Below are 19,580 nucleotides of genomic sequence, written 5' to 3' on the forward strand. Positions count from 1 at the left end.
ACCCCAACCTCATGATTATCCTCGTCCCTCTCCAACTCGCCATCACGCTCAGGCTGAGGCTCACGCCCCTCTCTGCCACTACCCCCATCACGAGGACCACCTCCGGATCCGGTACCTGATGACATCTGCAAAAGCTTGAAAGTAATCACATATTATAATCAATAAACTATGAAATTAATCACAAACAAATTATAAAACCGTAGTACAAAATATTGAAAATCACATAATTAATCAATTTGGAAAAAGCTTCAAATTAAAAACATATTAAATGACTAAAAAAAAACATATAATAGAAATAAATAATATGTCTTACACATAGAGGTCTGCACTAGCGATAAAATGACAAACATATTGTCTTACAACAAAAGCAAACTACATAAGGTAACAAAATACACTAACCGTCATCAAACAAATCACCTCGTCATCATCATCGTCAGTCAAATCACCAGTCTCGTCGCTGCTTTCATATTCACTTGGTTCTCCTTGTTCATTCGGCGCCCCAAATTCCATGATCTCATCATTATTGTTGTCGTCACCAGCATCATAATCTGGTATCTCATCCGGAGCACAAAGAACTGCAGCGGTATCAACTCTTTCCCCCTGGAGAACATCCAAATCAACCGAGGCATCAACTTCGGACCTTGCCTTCGTTTTAAACACAACCCACCAATTGCAGTTTATCCCTCCTAAGACTGGGATACGGCGCGTAGTATACTTGGCTAACTTGGTACGACAATACAAACAGATCATATTTTGGGTATTTCTTGGTGTGATTGACTTCCACAAGTTTGTACTATTCATGAATGTTCATACCCTTGTCCGAGTCCATCCAATTGCACTTGAATAAAATTATCTTATAAACAGCCAAATAACCATGGTACACCAGTTCAATAACCTCCTCCAAAATGCCAAACTAATCAGCTCTATCAGCAGCTTGTACACATACACCATAGTTCATAGTTGACTTATTCTTGTCATATTCCTATGTATGAAAGTTATATCCATTCACAAAAAACTGATTCCACATTCTCACATGTCTGGAAGGACCCATAGCAAGAGCTCGAGTGACATCGTCACTCGTCATGGCACCAAGAACCTGATGTTAGGGACTAAGTTAGTTCATGAAGGAATCTCAATGGTTATAATAAATAATGTACGAAACTCACATTTGTCTTGAACCAACTAGGGAACTCGGCTTCGCATTTGCTCCACACATCATCCTTAGCAATGTTCGGTCTTGAATTGACAATATAATCCTCGAATCGCCTTGAGTACGTAATGTCACACACGTTAGGCAAAGGACAAGTAGAATGTAACACAATGGGTCTACAACTTCTCGCCAAATTACCTTTCATAATCACTTAAGATGCCACTGTTTGCAAGTACGTAAAGATGTGATCGATCGTACTCATTATCTTCCAACCATCGCAAACATCCATCTGTTCCCGGTCGACCGCAGTCTTCCCTGAACAACTCGGGGACACCAAGACCATGTGTGCTAGCGACATCAGGATTGACATTTCTTCCTAAGTCCCTTGATTTTGTGTCAACCCCGGGCTGAAAGTAGTTGGAGCAGAAGTTCGTTGTCTCCTCAGTTAGGTAGGCATTGCATATTGAACCTTCAACACGTGCTTTGTTTCCCACTTTACGTTTTAAGTGGTTAAGCAACCTGTCAGTAAGGCGAGGATTAACACTTTATGTATGAATTCAGTATTATATGACACTTAAAACAAATCCAATTACCTTTCAAAAGGGTACATCCACCTATACTGGACGGGGCCACCAACTTTTGCTTACTGACAGTTTTGACCCTTCACATCCATCACAGTGTTAATGAGTTGGTCGAAAAAATTCTTTTCAACATGCATGACATCTAAGTTGTGATGGATAATCAAATCTTTCCAATATGGAAGCTCCCACAAAATATTCTGTTTCAACCAACCTTTTTTATCCTTCTTCAATCGGTTCAGCGCCTCAGGACCATCAGTTGCTTTAGGTAAGTCTTTCACGCACTGCCACAGTTCCTCTCCAGACATTATGTGAGGAGCTACGCCATTCTCAACCCTATTCTTACAAAAAGCAGTCTTATTCCTTCGAAATGGGTGGTCAGAGTGAAGAAATTGTCGATGACAATCGAACCATGTCACTTTACCCCCATGTTCAAGCCAAAATGCCTTACTTTTATCCATGCAATAAGGGCATGCCTTCTTTCCAGCAGTAGACCATCCGGACAACATACAATACGCAGGAAAGTCACTAATTGTCCAAAGCAGCGTTGCTCGAAGGTTGAAATTTTGCTTCCTTGAAACATCATAGGTCATAGCCCCAATATGCCACAACTGCTTCAACTCTTCAACTAGAGGTTGCATAAACACATCCAAGTTTGCTTTGGGATTTTTAGGCCCCGGAACGAACAAAGAAAGAAACATGAATGGTTTCTTCATGCACATGGATGGAGGCAAATTGTTTGGTGTGAGGATAACTGGCCAGCATGAATATTGCCCTCCGAACTTACCATATGGAGAAAATCCGTCGGTGCACAGCCCGAGTCTAACATTTTGAGCCTCAGCGGCGAAATCGGGAAAGGTTCTATCAAAGTGTTTCCATGCTTCACTGTCACTTGGATATGTTAAGGTACCTTGCATTCGAGGATTGTCGGAATGCCATGTCATTTATTGAGAGATGTTCTTAGTTGCAAACAACCTCTGCAACCTCGGTGTGATTGGAAAGTAGATTAACACTTTTGCATGAATAAGCTTGCCCTTAGAGGTTTTCTTGTACCGATCACTACCGCATACACTACACTTATCTAAGTGAGCATCGCCCTTCCAAAACAACATACAACCTTTAGGACATGCATGTACCTCTCATGAGGAAGCTCCAAATAAACCCTTTAGAACTTTCTTTGTCTCGTAGAAAGTTTTTCCCATGTTGTTGTTCTGGGGTATCACCTCATTCAATAAACTAAGAAACCCATCAACACATGTGTGGTAGGTTATACTCACACTTTAAACTTATGATTCTAGAAGCCATCTCCAGCACGGACATCTTGCTCCCTTCATACAAGGGATTCTCGGCCGCCTTGAGAAGGTCGAAAAACTTCTTTACTTCACCATTCGGTTCTTCTTCAACTGAGTTTGAACCGGCAAGCATGGCATGATTTTCAGTATTCCCTAAAGCATCCACAACCATATCCATATATGGATTTGACTGAGCGGAAGATTAGGAGGACCTCGTAGCACGTTCACCATGACATAACCAGTCAAAGTAATTCGGTTTAAAACCCTTACTATACAAATGTACTTTGACCGTGTCCACATCCAAGTAACGCAAGTTATTACACCTCATGCATGGACATTTTATCTTGTCACCGTCATTTGAATGAGGATGTTGTAAACAAAACTCAATGAACTTATCAACTCCTTTCACAAACTCAGTTCTAAGGGAACGCCCATCAAGTTTGTTATACATCCAGCTACGTTCCTTCCTTTTCATAGTTTAAAACTCTACATACAACTAGAAAATATCAATTCATTATATTCACTACTTGTTAATAGAAGTACGTAAGATATGTAGTAGACAAATATTAGACAATTTATGAATAATTAAGAATTACTAACAAATCCAAAAGATTAACAACACTACATAATAACCACATTCACAAATATATAGTGAACATATACTAAATATACACTAAGTCTAGTATACTAAACAATCAACTCAATTCGATACAACTAAATATACGTGTAATAAATTAATCACTCAATTTATCAAAAGCATGTAACATTAATAACATCACTTCACTAATTATCATGAATAAATTAAACAAGTTAATGAACAACACCAATACTAAACATGTTCTTTTATCAACAACACTTAACATATTCGATTATCAACAACAACACTTAACATATTTAATTATCAACAACAACAACACTTAACATGTTCAATTGTCAACAACAAATTCACTTAACAACAACAACAAATTCACTAAACAACAACAACAATACAATTAAAAACAACAACAACAAATTCACTAAACAACAACAACAATACAAATTAAAAACAACAACAAATTCACTAAACAACAACAATAATACAATTAAAAACAACAACAACAAATTCACTAAACAACAACAACAATACAATTAAAAACAACAACAATCATCACACACAACAACTATCAACAACAACTATGAACAACAACTATACATCAAAAATACCAAAAACCTCAATTAACAACAAGAAATTCAAGCAAAAAATCAACAAAATTAAAGTATAAATCCATACCTTAAACAACTGTAGAAGAGAGAGAAAAGGAGGCGGCGGCCAACGGTTGGCGGCGTATCAACCCTAGAAGAGAGAGAGGAGCTGCGGCGCCACGTGAAGAGAGAGAGTGAGGTTTGGCGATGGGGTTTAGAACGCCACGCGAAGAGAGAGAGAGAGAAAGCAGCGACGAGTGCGGCAAGGTCGCCAGTCCGGCGGCGGTGGGAGTGTCCGGCGACATGAGGTGGAGATTCGCCGGCGAAAATGAGAGAAAGGTTAGGTTTTTCGTAGAAGCAATTTGGGGAAGGTGTGGTCGAAAAATTTTGGGGAGGGGTCGAAGAATTCTTGGTATAACCGCGAAAATAGCGTCCGCTAAGGGACTTTAGCGTCCGCTTAACGGACGCTAATTTGCGTCTGCGTCCAAAATGGACGCTAACGTCCATTAGCGAACGCTAATTGTCGTCTGATAAATAAACAGGCGCTAAATTAGACGCTATTTACCGTCTGATGGTAATACGGACGCTATTTTCGCGGATACCGTCTGTTTTGTTAGACGGACGCTAAGGTCAGACGCTAAAGACGCGAATTCTTGTTGTGTCACAAACTCACCAAGAGATAGAAGACTGACTTCAAAGGAAGGATATAAGCCTGTGGCCCAAAGTCCTAGGAGACTGGCGCCAGAACTAACATAACCTATACAAGAGGAGATAAACAAACTCCTTAAGGCAAAGTTCATAAGGCTTTGCCAATATGCTGATTGGATTTCTAATATAGTCCTAGTGGTTAAGAAAAATGGCAAGATACGAATCTGTATTGACTTTAGGGACTTAAATAAAGCAAAACCTAAAGATCAATATTCCATGTCTGTAACTGATATCCTAATAGATGCATCATCCAGATATGAATATATATCTTCCATGGATGGGTGCACATGCTATCACCAATTAAGGATTACACATGAAGATTGTAACAAAATAACTTTTAAATGTCCAAAGTCATTAGGCTTATTTGAATATGTACCTATGCCATTTGTTTTAAAAAATGCTGGTGCTACATACCAACGAGTCATGGACGCAATCTTTAAAGATATGATTGGTGAGATAATGGAAGTTTATGTGGATGGCATACTTGTGAAGTCAAATGATTTTTTAAAACATAAAGAACAATTGATTAAGTCATTTACAAGAATGAAAGACTATCACCTAAAGATGAATCCACTAAAATTTGCATTCGGGGTTAAAGCCAATAACTTTTTAGGATTTCTTATTCATAAAATGTAATGAAAATTGATCAAAATAAGGCAAAAGCAGTTTTGGCAGCTAAGCCACCTTCTAATAAAAAGGAGTTTCAAAAGTTCCTTGGATAGGTCAATTATGATAAGAGATTCATGACTAATCTAGATGGGAAGATTAATAAGTTTCCACCTCTATTATGATTAAAACATGAATCAGAATTTAAATGGAATAAGGAGCATCAAAAGGCTTTTGATCAAATCAAGCAAGATTTAGCAAGTCCTCCGGTATGAATTCCTCCAAGGCAAATGGAAAAACATTAAGGTTGTATCTATCAGCTTGTGAAGATTTCATTGGTAGTATCCTTACTCAAGAAAATGAGAAGGGACATGAACAAGTCATTTTCTATCTATGTAGAATCTTGCATGATACATAGCGAAGGTATACCATGGCAAAAAAAAATGGTATTTATGCTTATATGATGCATCCATTAAGCTCATACATTATTTCATGGCCTTCACAGTGGAAGTGGTGTCCCCAACAGATGTCATAATATATATAATATCTCAACCTTTTATAAAAGGTAGGTTAAGTAAGTGGAGTCTACTTTCATCTACTGCAATTTGACTTAATATATATGCCTCAAAAGGTAGTAAAAGGTCAAGCTCTAGCTGATTTCTTAGCAAATCACCTTTGCTGTGAATATGGAATTATTGATGAAATAATCCTTCCATGGACATTATTCTTTGATGGCTCTAATACTAGAGAGACAACGAGAGCTGAAATATATATTCTATCTCCTGAAGGGATTCCAACCAAATTAGCCTTAACCTTCACTAGTAGAATAAATGCTATTTGTTGCGGTGATATTGCTGCGGTTTTACCTATACGCAACAATATAACACGAAAAAAGAAATAAAAAAATAGAAATTGATAATATTGTTGCGGTTCCCGCCCAAAACCGCAACAATATTGTTCAACGGATAAATTTTGAAAAACATGTGGGGCCCATAACAGCTAATATTGTTGCGGTTTCCACGTAGGACCGCAACAATATATTAAAAAAATATTTTTTTAATATATTGTTGCGGTCCTACGTGGCAACCGGAGCAATATTAGCTGTTACCAAAAAAAAGGGGGCGGGTTTCACGACATTCTCTTAGTCTCTCTCACACTCTCTCAAACTCTCTCACACTCTCGACCCTCTCACACACACTCTCTCTCTGTCCTCCGGCGAAAGATTTCTTTCTTCCGTGTTTGCAACAAATTTCCGGCGAAAGATTCTCCTCCTTCGTTTTCCGGCGACATTCGAATTCCTCAACTTCTCTCCTTCGTTGCTCCAACGAATTCGATCCTCCGCTTCTATTTCACCGGCGCCACTTCAAATTTCCGGTGCTTATCCTCCGGCGCTTCTCCTCTGAATTTCAGGTGCTTCTCCTTTAATTTCCGGTGCATTCAAGCTATTTCCTCGAATTTGTCATCTTAGGTTAGTTTTTTTGTAAATTTTTCTTAATTAATGTTTTAATAAAATTTTTGGCTTAAATTGTAGTTTAAAATGATTAGTATAAAGTATATATATATATGCTTAGTTATAAGATTTGAGTATTAAAAACTGATTCTGTGATAATTTTGCTTTAGTTTTTGTATGCCTAATATGTTATACGGGATTGTTTATGCTTAAGTTATTGTGATGTTTTTGCAATTCTTTGTTTAAAGTGATATGCATGCAATACCTTTATATTGATAGACTCACCAATGGGAAGGGAAGGGAAATCTAAGGAATGGTTTGGTACTTGTTGTTTGATGATAACTTGAAATCGCTTGAATGCGATTATTGTTTGGTGAATACTTGGAATCGCTTGAATGCGATTGTTTTTATGTACATCATATTGCCTAGATACCCGTTCAAGACTTACTCATTAGGAGTAAGTCTTAAATAGTCCCCGTTTTGGGACTATTCTTAAACGTCACATCTCACTTAGGTGGTGAATGTGTGTTGATTCTTTGATTATAAGTGAAATACGATTAGTCATTTCCCTAATTTATTCTCCAAGTACATATAAGATAAACAATTATCTTTATCATGTACTTGGAGAACTGAAGGGAAATGCTGCCGAATTTTACTTAGAATCAAAGATGATACATGCATTCACTAGTGGGATTGGACGTTTAAGGATGGGTTAGGTTGGAGTGATAAGGACCCAATGAAGCATGCATTGAATATTAGTTTGTTTGTTGGAGTTATGTGAATTTTAAATTGATAATAATTTGTATGTATGTGTTGGGGTTTTTAGAAATGGATCGAAGTTGGATGTATGGAAAGCAGAATACGTTGGAGTTCGTAGAAGGTGTAAATGCGTTTTGTAAACGTGCTGTACAACATCAACAACTTACTTGCGAGGCTGAGATTTATTGTCCATGTGTTGATTGCTACAATGTGAATATGATTTCTGATATTAGGACCATATGGGATCATATTATTCGTCGTGGATTTAGGGCTAGTATTATATTTGGTTATGGCATGGTGAGAAGGGAAAATATACTCAGAATAGGGTTAATGTTGATGTTAGCACTAGTAATTCATTAGAGATTGATATGTCGAATGTCGGGGTTGAGAATGAAGTTGTGATAGAAGATCATGTTAGGATTAAGGTGATGATGTAGTAGGTGATGAAAATGACAACGGAGATAATAGTGACACTAAGGATGAAGAGTTTGGTGATCGATTAGGTGAGATGTTGGAAGGGGCTCTTGACCATTTTAATGAGCGGCCACGAGTGTTTGACAGTTTGTCTGAAGCTGCTGGGAAACACCTTTATCCAGGGTGTACAAAATACACTCAATTGAGTGGGGTTTTAACTCTTTTCAACATAAAAGCGAAACATAATTTGACTAATGTAGGCTTCACAGAAGTCTTAGAAGCTTTGCAAGATATGTTTCCTAAGGGTAATGTTACCAAAATCTACCTACTATGCCAAAAAAATTAATGTGTCCTTTGGGTTTGGAATATGAGCGGATCGATGCATGTCTGAATGATTGCATGTTGTATCGAAATGTGTATGCGGACCTTTATGAATGCCCGAGATGTGCCAAGTCCCGCTACAAATTGGCGGATGGGGTTGAGCCCGAACCGGGCAATACTGGTCCTTCTGCGAAAGTGTTGTGGTATCTTCCAGTTGTGCCAAGGTTTAGGAGGCTCTTTTCTATCAAAAAAGATGCCCAAAACCTAAGATGGCATGCTGATCGGAGAAAGAAAGATGGGATGCTTAGGCATCTAGAATATTCTCCTCAATGGAAAGCTATCGATTCCAGATATAGATAATTTGGTCAGGAAGTTAGGAACTTGAGACTTGCATTGTGTACGGACGGAATGAACCCTTACGGTACTTTGAGTAGTCAACATAGTACTTGGCCTGTTCTTTTAGTGATATACAATATTCCTCCATGGTTGTGCATGAACGAATATATATTGTTGTCTCTTTTAATTTTGGGCCTAAGCAGCCGGGAAATGATATAGACATATATCTTGCACCTCTCATCGAAGATCTCAAAAAGATGTGGGACGAAGGTGTTACGGTGTTTGATGCGTATTCTAATGAAGATTTTAGGCTTCGTGCTATGTTTTCTGTACTATAAATGATTATCCTGCTTATGGGAATTTATCGGGGTATAAGGTCAAAGGGAAAAAGGCATGTCCCATTTGTGAGAATGGTATGGAGGCTACACATTTGCCACATTGTGGGAAACATGTCTATATCATTAATAGGCAATTCCTACATAGTTCTCATCCATATCGAAAGAAAAAAGCACCATTTAACGAGTTTGTTGAAAATGCTCCAGCTCCTAGACCGTTAACTGGAAAAGAAGTTTAAATGATCGTGTTAAGGGGATGGGAACATATTTGGTAAGGGGGTTAAACCTTCAGAAGACGATGGTGTCATTTGGAAAAAAGAGTCTATATTCTGGAGACTTTCTTATTGGAAATACTTACCAGTTAGACATTGTCTCAACATAATGCATATTGAAAAAAATGTTTGTGATGCAATTATCGGTACTCTGTTGAATATGCCAGGAAAGACTAAGGATGGTCTTAAGGTTCGTAGAGATATGGAGAAATTGAAGATTCGGCCTAATTTATGGCCAAAGGTTAAGGAAAAGCTAAGAAAGGAAAGGGAACAACAAGTATTTGCCTCCAGCTTGCTATACATTGTCTAGGAAAGAGAAACGATTGTTAGTGAGTGTTTATACGGTATTAAGGTTCCCACTGGATACTCATCTAACATGAGAAGACTTGTTTCTATGACTGATCTGAAATTAATTGGGTTGAAGTCTCATGACTGTCATGTGATGATGCAAGTGTTTTTGCCGATTGCAATACGCGGGATTCTTCCAAAACATGTCAGGCTTGCTATCAGAGGTGTGTTCATTTTAATACCATATGCAACAAGGTACTTGATCCTGATAAGTTGGATGCTTTGCAAAATGAATGGTGATCACACTTTGTGAATTTGAGATGTAATTTCCACCTTCTTTTTTTGACATTATGGTTCACTTAGTCTTTCATTTGGTAAGGGAGGTTAAATTGTGTGGTCCTGTGTTTTTAAGATGGGCATACCCTTTTGAGAACATATGGGTTCTTTGAAAAAGAAAGTGAAGAATCCAGCAAGACCAGAGACGAGTATTATTCAAGGAACAATTACCGAAGAGGTTGGAGGATATTGTCCTTCTTATTTTGCTAAGGCTGTGACGATAGGTCTTCCAAAGTCCAGACACGAGGGTAGATTAGAAGGCAAAGGTAGGGTCGGAATGCGACATATTGCACCTTCATTGGGTGAGTTGCATAAAGCTCATCTTTTCGTGTTGCACCATGTTACTGAAGTTAATCCATACTTAGAAAGACATATGCGTGAATTGCGTCACAAAAATCCGTCAAAAGGGGAGAGGGCATTGATGAATGAGCATAACAGGTCGTTCATTGACTGGTTTCACAATAAAGTAATTGGTGAATTGTTTGCAAACAACCATCATGTACCTGATACAATTAAGTGGTTGGCATACGGTCCACGTGACAGTTTTAACTCGTATGAAGGATATGATATCAATGGTTATACCTTTTACACTGAACGTCAGGATAAGAAATCAAAGGTGGTCCAGAATTGTGGGGTTTCAACGGTTGCATCATCTAGGGAGTATGCGAGTGCAAAGGATAAAACTCCGATTGATGCTACACAATCATATTATGGGATCATTCAAGAAATTGGGAGCTCGATTATTGTGACTTCACTATGCCTATTTTTCGATGCAAGTGGCGGATAATAGACGTGGTTTGCAAGGGATGAGTGCGGTTTTACTCTAGTCGATATGAGTCGTCTGAGTGACACTGAAGAACCTTTTATCCTCGCATCGCAAGGAAAACAAGTGTTCTATGTATCTGATCCTGAAAACACTCAATGGTGCATTGTTGTTAATGGTAAAAGGCGAATTTTAGGAGTAGGTGATGTTGACGACGAAGAAGAATATGATAAGTTTGATGATATCCCCCCTTTCTCAATCCCAAATGATGATATGATGAATGTTTGATACTGAAAATAGTTACATGCGAATGGATCACCAAGAAGGTATAACAGTCATCGAGCAACCTATTGACCAAAATTAAAGGTAAAAAATGTTCTATATGAGTAATTTGACTTATTTTGGATTTTGTTACAATAATGTGATGATGTATATTGTTTTAAATTTCGTTAACACTCTTTCTTATTTCTATGTATATGCTACAGATATGGCTAGTGACGATTCGAGCGATCATTCATCGGAGTCTGATGCCCCTTTTCACCCAGAAAAAAAGGCTGACCAGGGAGAGGACAATGATCGTGCTGCAGATGCGTTAGATGCATGGATGGAGAGATTTGAGCTAGAGGCTGATAGGAATGCTTTACTTGGCATTAAGGTGTCAGGTGATGGGCAGCCAACCCCCTCAGGTTCGCGTTTATTTCAATATTGTAAATATTCAATATGTAATTTACTTGTTCGTTCTCTAATTTAATTTCCTTATTTTTATTCTTAGATCCACGTCAGACCACTACATATTATGGTGCACAAGGGAGCGGGAAGAAGTCAAGTGGGAATCCAAAGGCATCTAAAAGAGTAAACGAGGTCCCACGATGAATCTCCACAACACAGGAGATATGGTCTTAGAGTTTGATGATTTGGGAAGACCAACAGGTAAATAGATGTAATTTATCATACTTAGCTTATTACAATTTCATGTTTGGATTTCTAATTGTTTCTTTACTAGGTCAATGGTGAGCCAAGTATGGTATTTGGATCGGTCTTTCTATACGGAAGCTGAACATCAATTGGTCATGGAGACACATTTCTCCTACCTTGTTGGATGTGATGTGGACAGACACTATGGCAAACACCTCTAACATATCATATATACTTAGTTTCATGTATTTATTGGTAAATTTGATTGGTAATGCAACATATGGACAAGTTGGAACCAAAATTAGCCATTTTAGGCAATTTCAGGCCGTTTTCTTTCCATATTAATGAATATGAGTTGTTTCATGCTAGTTTAAGTTGTAAACACCTCTAACATATCATATATACTTAGTTTCATGTATTTATTGATAGATTTGATTGGTAATACCACATATAGACAAGTTGGAACCAAAATTAGCCATTTTAGGCCATTTTCTTCCCAAATGAATGAATATGAGTTGTTTCATGCTAGTTTAAGTTGTAAACACCTCTAACATATCATATATACTTAGTTTCATGTATTTATTGGTATATTTGATTGGTAATACCACATATAGACAAGTTGGAACCAAAATTAGCCATTTTAGGCCATTTCGGGCCATTTTCTTCCCAAATTAATACCTATTGCTTTCCCATAATTGATGCGCGCCCAAAACCGCAGCAATAGGGCGCTTTTTAACCGCAGCAAATAGCATTTATTCTACTAGTGCTTAAAGGGTCCATGCACTAATAATAGAGCGAAATATGAAGCTTTATTGATTGAATTGGAGTTGTTATTAGAATTGAGGGCTAAAAAAGCTAAGGTATATGGAGATTCTCAGCTGGTTATTTATCAAATGACTGAAGAATTTAAATGTATTTCATCTGTATTCCAGGAATATGGCAAGAAAGCACATGAATTATCTAAACAATTTAAAATGATTTCTTTCATGCACATTCCTAGAGAAGAGAATGGAATAGCAGATCGGTTATCCCAAATAGCTTCTGCTAGAGATAGGATATACCTTCACAAATGAGGATATCATCCTTCAGGAAGAGATCAGTCATCCTCACTGATGATACAATGAAGCATACAATATATAGATAGGATGATGACTTTTTCACTGATTATACATGGTTGATGAAGTCGAAATCCATACGTCTACCAGAAAAATCCATCACTGAGAGCATACAATGTTTTGAATCCCATACCCACAAATTATGAGAAACAAAATCTTATTCTTTTTCTTTTCTTTATTTCGTGAAGAAACTGAGTTATACAGATAAACTTGTGCCTTTCCATAAACAGAGTTTATTGATGCAGCTCTCAGCACATCCTATATCTCACACAAATGAAGGTAGCTTCATCATGCGCCGTCCCTCCATCACACTGTCGAATTCAATTTCTCTTTAGAAATTATACTTTTGTAATCATAGAAGACACAAAAAATACATGAACATCATAACAGATGTTTTGTATCAGGAAAGGGAATCGGTCATACCTCTTGACGTAGTAGTAGCAGAAGTCAGCCAAGATGAAAGTTTGAACCACCTCGGCGAGTAGAGCAACCAGTATATAAAGATGACCAGACCCTATTTGGGTCAGAAATGCTCCCCTGCTATCAATAATCTGTATGTAGTCGCAACAATATACAGCTCTAAGTCAAGCAATATAGACAAAATCTCAATACAACAGTAAAATGACATATTATGTCCCGAGTTCCTAACCAAATTTATCCAATTTGCGCACGAGAAAAATCTTGAGATACCCAAGGCAAATACATAGTGGGATGTAAATGGTTCAACCATCTGCAGCGCAAAAAAACAAGCCGAGAAGATAGTGGACAATGTGAGATCAGGAATTCTTGGCCTACACAGATCTTTATTACATTCTCATATGACCTATGTGAGAATGTATTACATTACCTTAGCATTTTGTATTAAATGAAGTTGAGGGAGTACTGAAACGGCTTCAACTGTCATATAATACACAAACACGAATCCTAATACCAAGCTAGCTTTCAATCCAGGATGACCAATTACTGCAACGATGGCACAGGGCACCAGCTGCCAGTAACAAACATAGCATGTCACTATATATTACCGAAATTTATTAGTTATACAGATATTATCAATAATCCAGCGATCTCAATATAGCTAGAGTTCTCTGACAGAGCTTGTAGATGACTAGCTGAAACCAATGTTGGAAAGTTTTTAAAAGAAAATATAGCAGAGCTGCAAAGTTTCTCTCCAGTAATGCTAACAAATTGTGAGTGCATTAGATCTAGTGACAATACTAACATATACAGCAATATATGATTCGCTGGAAATGTGAGTCCATGTCGATGGTAATAAAGAGAAGAAACATATGTGAAAAGTCGAAAGGTAAAGGATTGAATAGAAGGCAAGAAAATAATTGCTTACCACATAATACAAAGGCAAGTTGTCAAGTTCTTTCATGTAGGTGTCCTTTAACTTGAAACGCATCATATAGATCACCCAGAGAGTACATAGAAGGGTTAGAGAATCAATCAGAACGTGTACATCGCGTAAGAATCCAAGAGAAGATAGGATTCTCAGGCCTAAGAATATTGCTGTAAGCTCCTGGGACTTCAATGATAGACCTGCGAAGAATAACAAGGCTATGTAAATATAGACATTTCGAAGTTGAGACAGAGAACCGATTTGATCCAACACATGCTATGGAAACCATTTCTCAAAGGTTGGAACTTGAATTAGAAAAATGTTGTTTTATTTTCAAGTTTGGTGGATAGAGAGCCACACAAGATGATAGTATGGACAAGATTTGATCCTAATTTTTGGCTACCATCTCCACTTTACCAACTAAGCTACTAGGTACCCACGCTATGAGCCAGAAGATTGAGACAGAACCGATCAGATCCATCACATGTTACCATAACCATCTCTCACAATTGGACTGGAAAATTATGTATATTTTCAAGTTTAGTGGATAGAGAGTCATGCAAGGTGATGATATGGACGGGATCATTTGATCCCAAGTCTCGGCTACTATCCCCATTTAACCAACCAAGCTACTAGGTGTCCAAACTATGAGCTAGAAGATTGTGGCTATCTATATCAATATGATAAGCAGACAAACAAGTGAAGGAGCCACACTATGTTAATGAAATTCTTAGAGGAGATGAACAAAGATTGTCTGATGGTATCTCTTTTCTTCTTTTTCATTGATCTGAATTCTGAGGTAAGGAATTCAAGGAGATTAGCATCACCACTATGTTGCAAAAATTCTCATGCTAGTCTTTACAAACTTACTATCAATAAGGATAGATTTCTAACCTTAACTTCTTCGCGACGTTTGGTAATGCTAGCAAAAAAATTCATAAGCAATTTTGTGAAGAAGGTTCCTTGTTTATTGTGCATGGTAATGACAATGCTTACCATCCTTGTTATAGTGGAAACAAAAGTATGAAGAATAATATGTTTGTGGATGGGAATTAACAAGTTTTATTTTTATGAATTTACATCTAACTCAGTTCCCATTAGGATGTTCTAATTGGTGATCATGTGCTTTTTTCTCTTTCAATTCTGGATGGTTACTAAACCACTTTAAAGTTTAGGAGTAAATCCTCGTATCTCCTAGGGCTGGCAAAAACTGACCCAACCTGATAACCCGACCTGAAATTGACCTGAAAGTTTCGGGTTTGGGTTGAGATTTTCGACCCGAAAAAAAAAATGGGTCGACCCAACCCGACCTGAAAATATAATGGGTTAGGTTCAGGTTGAGGTTTTGAACCTGAAAACAACCCGAAATGACCTGAAATAAAAATAACATAAACTTTCTTATAATATTGGGCCAAGCCAATAAGTCAATAACCCTAATAAGTCAATAACCCTGAAATATGTCCTAACATTTATGGTTTTGAATGTAGAAAGTTGAAACTTTAACTTTTACATCTACAAGTGTTTTGCGAATTAAGTTGACAATATTTTAGTTGATTCTTATTTCAGGTCATTTTGGGTTGGTTTCGGGTCAACCCGAAATATATAAGGTCGGGTTTGGGTTGACATTTTCGACCTGAAATATAAATCAGGTCGGGTTTGGGTTGAGGTTTTCGACCTGAAATATAAATCAGGTCGACCTGAAATTGACCCAACCCGACCTGATTGCCAGCCCTAGTATCTCCTCCTCCTTATTGGGCCCATTTCATGTAATCTGAAAATTTACATGGTATCAGAACCCGGGTTGTGAGTCTCTTCTAAACTGGGCCTTTAATCAAGCAACTGCGTAAGTATTTACCTCGACAGGATGTCCAACCCCTAATAGATTATTTCTAATTACCTTTCTAGTTAGCTTTAAATTCTAAAGAAGCTCACATGTAAGGGGGAGTGTTGAACCCCATTGATCACCGCATGAGTGTTCCATATTGGAGAAAGAAAAGAGACTAAAACACTTTATAAGCTTAAGAGTTACTCCTCCTATCACCAATTGGTTTTAGGATGGAACCTCCTCGGGCTTGTAACTTTGTATAAAGTAACTTTGTAGTTGATTATCTCCATAGGATTTTAGTTGATGATGCTCGTGGTGTTGCAACTCCACGCTTAGTGCATTAGTAGGTTTGGTTTTGTTTTTTTTTTCCTTGTTTGCTTTTTTCTTATTCTTGGCTTTTGCTTCTTTTCAATTAAAAAAAATCTAAATTCCTTCAACCAACTGTTATCTAATTAAGAAAAAAAAATCTTTGAAAAAACTTGTTTTCCCTCTTTCTAAGAACTATAACTAAACTTCAATTAAACTAGAAATTAGCAAATATGAGAAATGAGTTCACGAGACTTACTTTATACACTTAATTAACAAGATTTAGATAAGTGGACCTAAACACCTTGATTCTTTGACAAATGGCCAAGGGGGACCAATCTGATCGACTTCACTTGTCCTATTTGGATTCTAATCTTCTCTGTAGTTGTACCAGAAATTGAAAAGTACATTTTTAGAGTATGAGGCTCCAATTCTATTGAGAGTTTTTTTTTTTTGTCTTAATGACTCCAAAGTCCAAACTGTTCTATAATCGAGCGAATATCATAACATCACGTTTTAAGTCTGTTTATAACTTTATCTTTTTATATTTTGTACTGCGTTCGTGTGTGACTCATATAGTAAAAAAAAATAACTTCAACAAATACACGCTTATAATGTAACCGAAGATCTATCTCCGCTCCTTATATAATTTTTTTTTAAAAATTGATAAGAAGAATTCTTCTAAGCCGTAAGGTTCATTATAAGTCAGACACTCCCAACCTCCCTCCCCCTTAAATTTCAAGCAAATGTTTGAGTAGGAATTAAACCCTAAACCTTGCTAAGGAAGATGAGAAAACTCACCACTTAAACCAACCAATCCTAAAGAAATATGCAGAAACCCCGCTCCTTATATACGGTGGGTATGACTTTCATTTCCATCCTCACTTCACCACCCGTCAGACATAGACCCATCCCTACCTTCCTCCAGTCACGGTGAGACGGTAATTCGGCGGGCCTTCTAATTGACTCGCGCAACTAATATCTCTAGATCACATTCCTATACATATATATACTACCTCCGTCCTTTATTAGTTTACCCACTTTAACTTATAACACTATTCAACTTTATTACTTTGACCATCATTTATACTTTATAGGTAAGGAAAATATAATCATGTGTGATAGTGTGTGATTCATCTTAATATGTAGTTTTGGAATATTAAATTTTTATAATTTTTACAAATACATAATTAGAGATATTATTACTCAAAATTTTACATTGATAAATGTGACGGAGGGAGTATATACTAATACATACAAAAAATTAGAAAATACATTGTATAACATTTGATTTCATGACTTTAATTTTATACACTAAAGTCTTAACCATTAAATCAATTAATTGTTTAATATTATAATTTCAAGGTAAAATATTAGAAATGAAAATTATAATTACCCCGCTAGCTACAGTATTATAAAATTATTTGTATTGAATTAATGTCAGTGTACAGTTCTAATTTATTAGTGACTGGGTCGGCACGGCCCAAAGCAAGGCGCATAACCAGCCGAAGGTGAGCTGTTGTATCAAGTCAACGGATAAAAAGTCGGAAAGAAAAGAAATGGTATGGTCTGATAATGATGGGAAAAAATGGTGTAATATTGACATAATACGAAATAGAAAAAGACAGAAAAGAGAAGGTAACACATACCAGAACAAGTTTTGGTGATGGTGAGCTTGTAAATTAAGAGTAAGATTCCAGTAAAATGAGCAACTTGAGAAGCAACAAACAAATAAGTTTGACTTTTTACGAAAAGTTTCAACAACACTAGCAACACAAATGCTGTAATCACAGCCATGGTTACTTGTTCTCTCACCGATCGACTTCGAACCCATCTCGATACTCGCTTCACTGCTACCGGAGATGCGTTTTTTTCGCCCATCTCGATATTCAGACTTCACACTTCTTTGTTAGAGAGATATTGATAGAAAGAGAAGAAAGAGAGAGAGATAGAGAGTTTGGTTAGTTAGAACTAAGAGACAGTAGCCAGTACAATTAATAATGACCAAGTGATTGTTCCATAAAAAAATTAATCGGGAAATGGTCAAGTGATTGCACCATAAAATAATAATGAGGTGGTGAGAGTCGTGTCTTTTTTTTTAATTGGTATTGGTTCCCACTTCCCAATCAGTTTTGAGATTGGATATCACTAAATCTTGAGCAATTGTTTGTATCTTAGAATATTACTCCAATAAGTTATCACCTCTCATTTGAAGTGAGAGTCGCGTTTATAACTCTAACTAGCTTTTAACCCGTGCAAAAATGCACGGGAGGTTTTATATAGATATGATTTGGTCCCGTGCATAATTTATGTGTTTAATTTTGTTTATTAAGTAGTGTTTTTATTCCAATTTATCTAATTCATAATTATTAGAATCCAAGTATTTAAAGTTGAAAGATTATAAAATGTAAAATTATATGTCTTGATATTTGTTACAACATTTTAAAGTTTGAAAATCTTATAATTGTGATAAATACATTATGAAACAAAAAACACATCAACATGCACATGAAGTTTTTTGTTTTATACATTTAATATTTTTAGGATGGTCTCATAAAATTATAGTTTGAATATTAGCTCGTGATTTAAAGTTTTTATAATAATATCGTGTATTAAGAATACATTTTAAAATCAGTTTTAGACTTGTGCCACTTGCACGGGAAGTTTTTGTTTTAATAAATTTATGATTTTATATTATCTCTCCTAAAATCATGGTGGAAGTATTTAACCCGTTAATCTATAAAAATAATAATATAAAAATTAAGAATATAAAAAGTGAAACATACATATAAGTTTAAAAAAGTAAATTTTAATTTGCTATTCTCATATACAGGTTTTCTAAAGTATGAGTGGTCAGCTATAGAAAATCAATGGTTGAATTCATGATTATTTACTTACATAAAAGAAAAAAAATTGTTCAATACTTTTGAATTGGTATGAAATACTTTTGACATATTATTATCAATTTCAATGATTATAGTAAATGCTTTTAGACTTTAAGAACTCATGAGATAATTCCATATAAATTTTAAAACCAATAACATGTGTTTTAAATTTTATGATCTTGTATCGAGAGTATTAAATGTGGCTATGACCCGTATATTATATAGTTATGATTTTTTTTTTAAATGGCCTTGATATCTGAAAATTTGCTCATACTTTTAAACTGGCAATATAAAATACTTTTTACATATTTCCATCAATGTTATTGACTATACCGTCCGTACTTTTAGACTTTGAGAACTGCATTAGAACAATTCTATCTAAATTGTAAAATTAATAAC

At 36.4% G+C, this 19,580-nt stretch overlaps 1 protein-coding gene across 1 annotated transcript; it reads right to left on the bottom strand.

The window, feature by feature from the left end:
• Positions 1–12,818: 12,818 nt before the first annotated feature.
• LOC104908797 (uncharacterized) lies at positions 12,819–18,326 on the bottom strand. The gene is made up of 6 exons (XM_010697951.4): positions 17,946–18,326; positions 14,166–14,365; positions 13,668–13,808; positions 13,470–13,550; positions 13,244–13,371; positions 12,819–13,131 (listed from the first exon to the last, which is right to left on the bottom strand). Exons 1-6 carry the CDS (start codon positions 18,175–18,177, stop codon positions 13,086–13,088), a joined length of 828 nt encoding a protein of 275 aa, XP_010696253.2. The 5' UTR covers positions 18,178–18,326; the 3' UTR covers positions 12,819–13,085.
• Positions 18,327–19,580: the final 1,254 nt, after the last annotated feature.

The sequence above is a fragment of the Beta vulgaris genome, chromosome 7 (genome assembly GCF_026745355.1).
Source record: "Beta vulgaris subsp. vulgaris cultivar EL10 chromosome 7, EL10.2, whole genome shotgun sequence".
Classification (NCBI taxonomy): Eukaryota; Viridiplantae; Streptophyta; class Magnoliopsida; order Caryophyllales; family Amaranthaceae; genus Beta; species Beta vulgaris.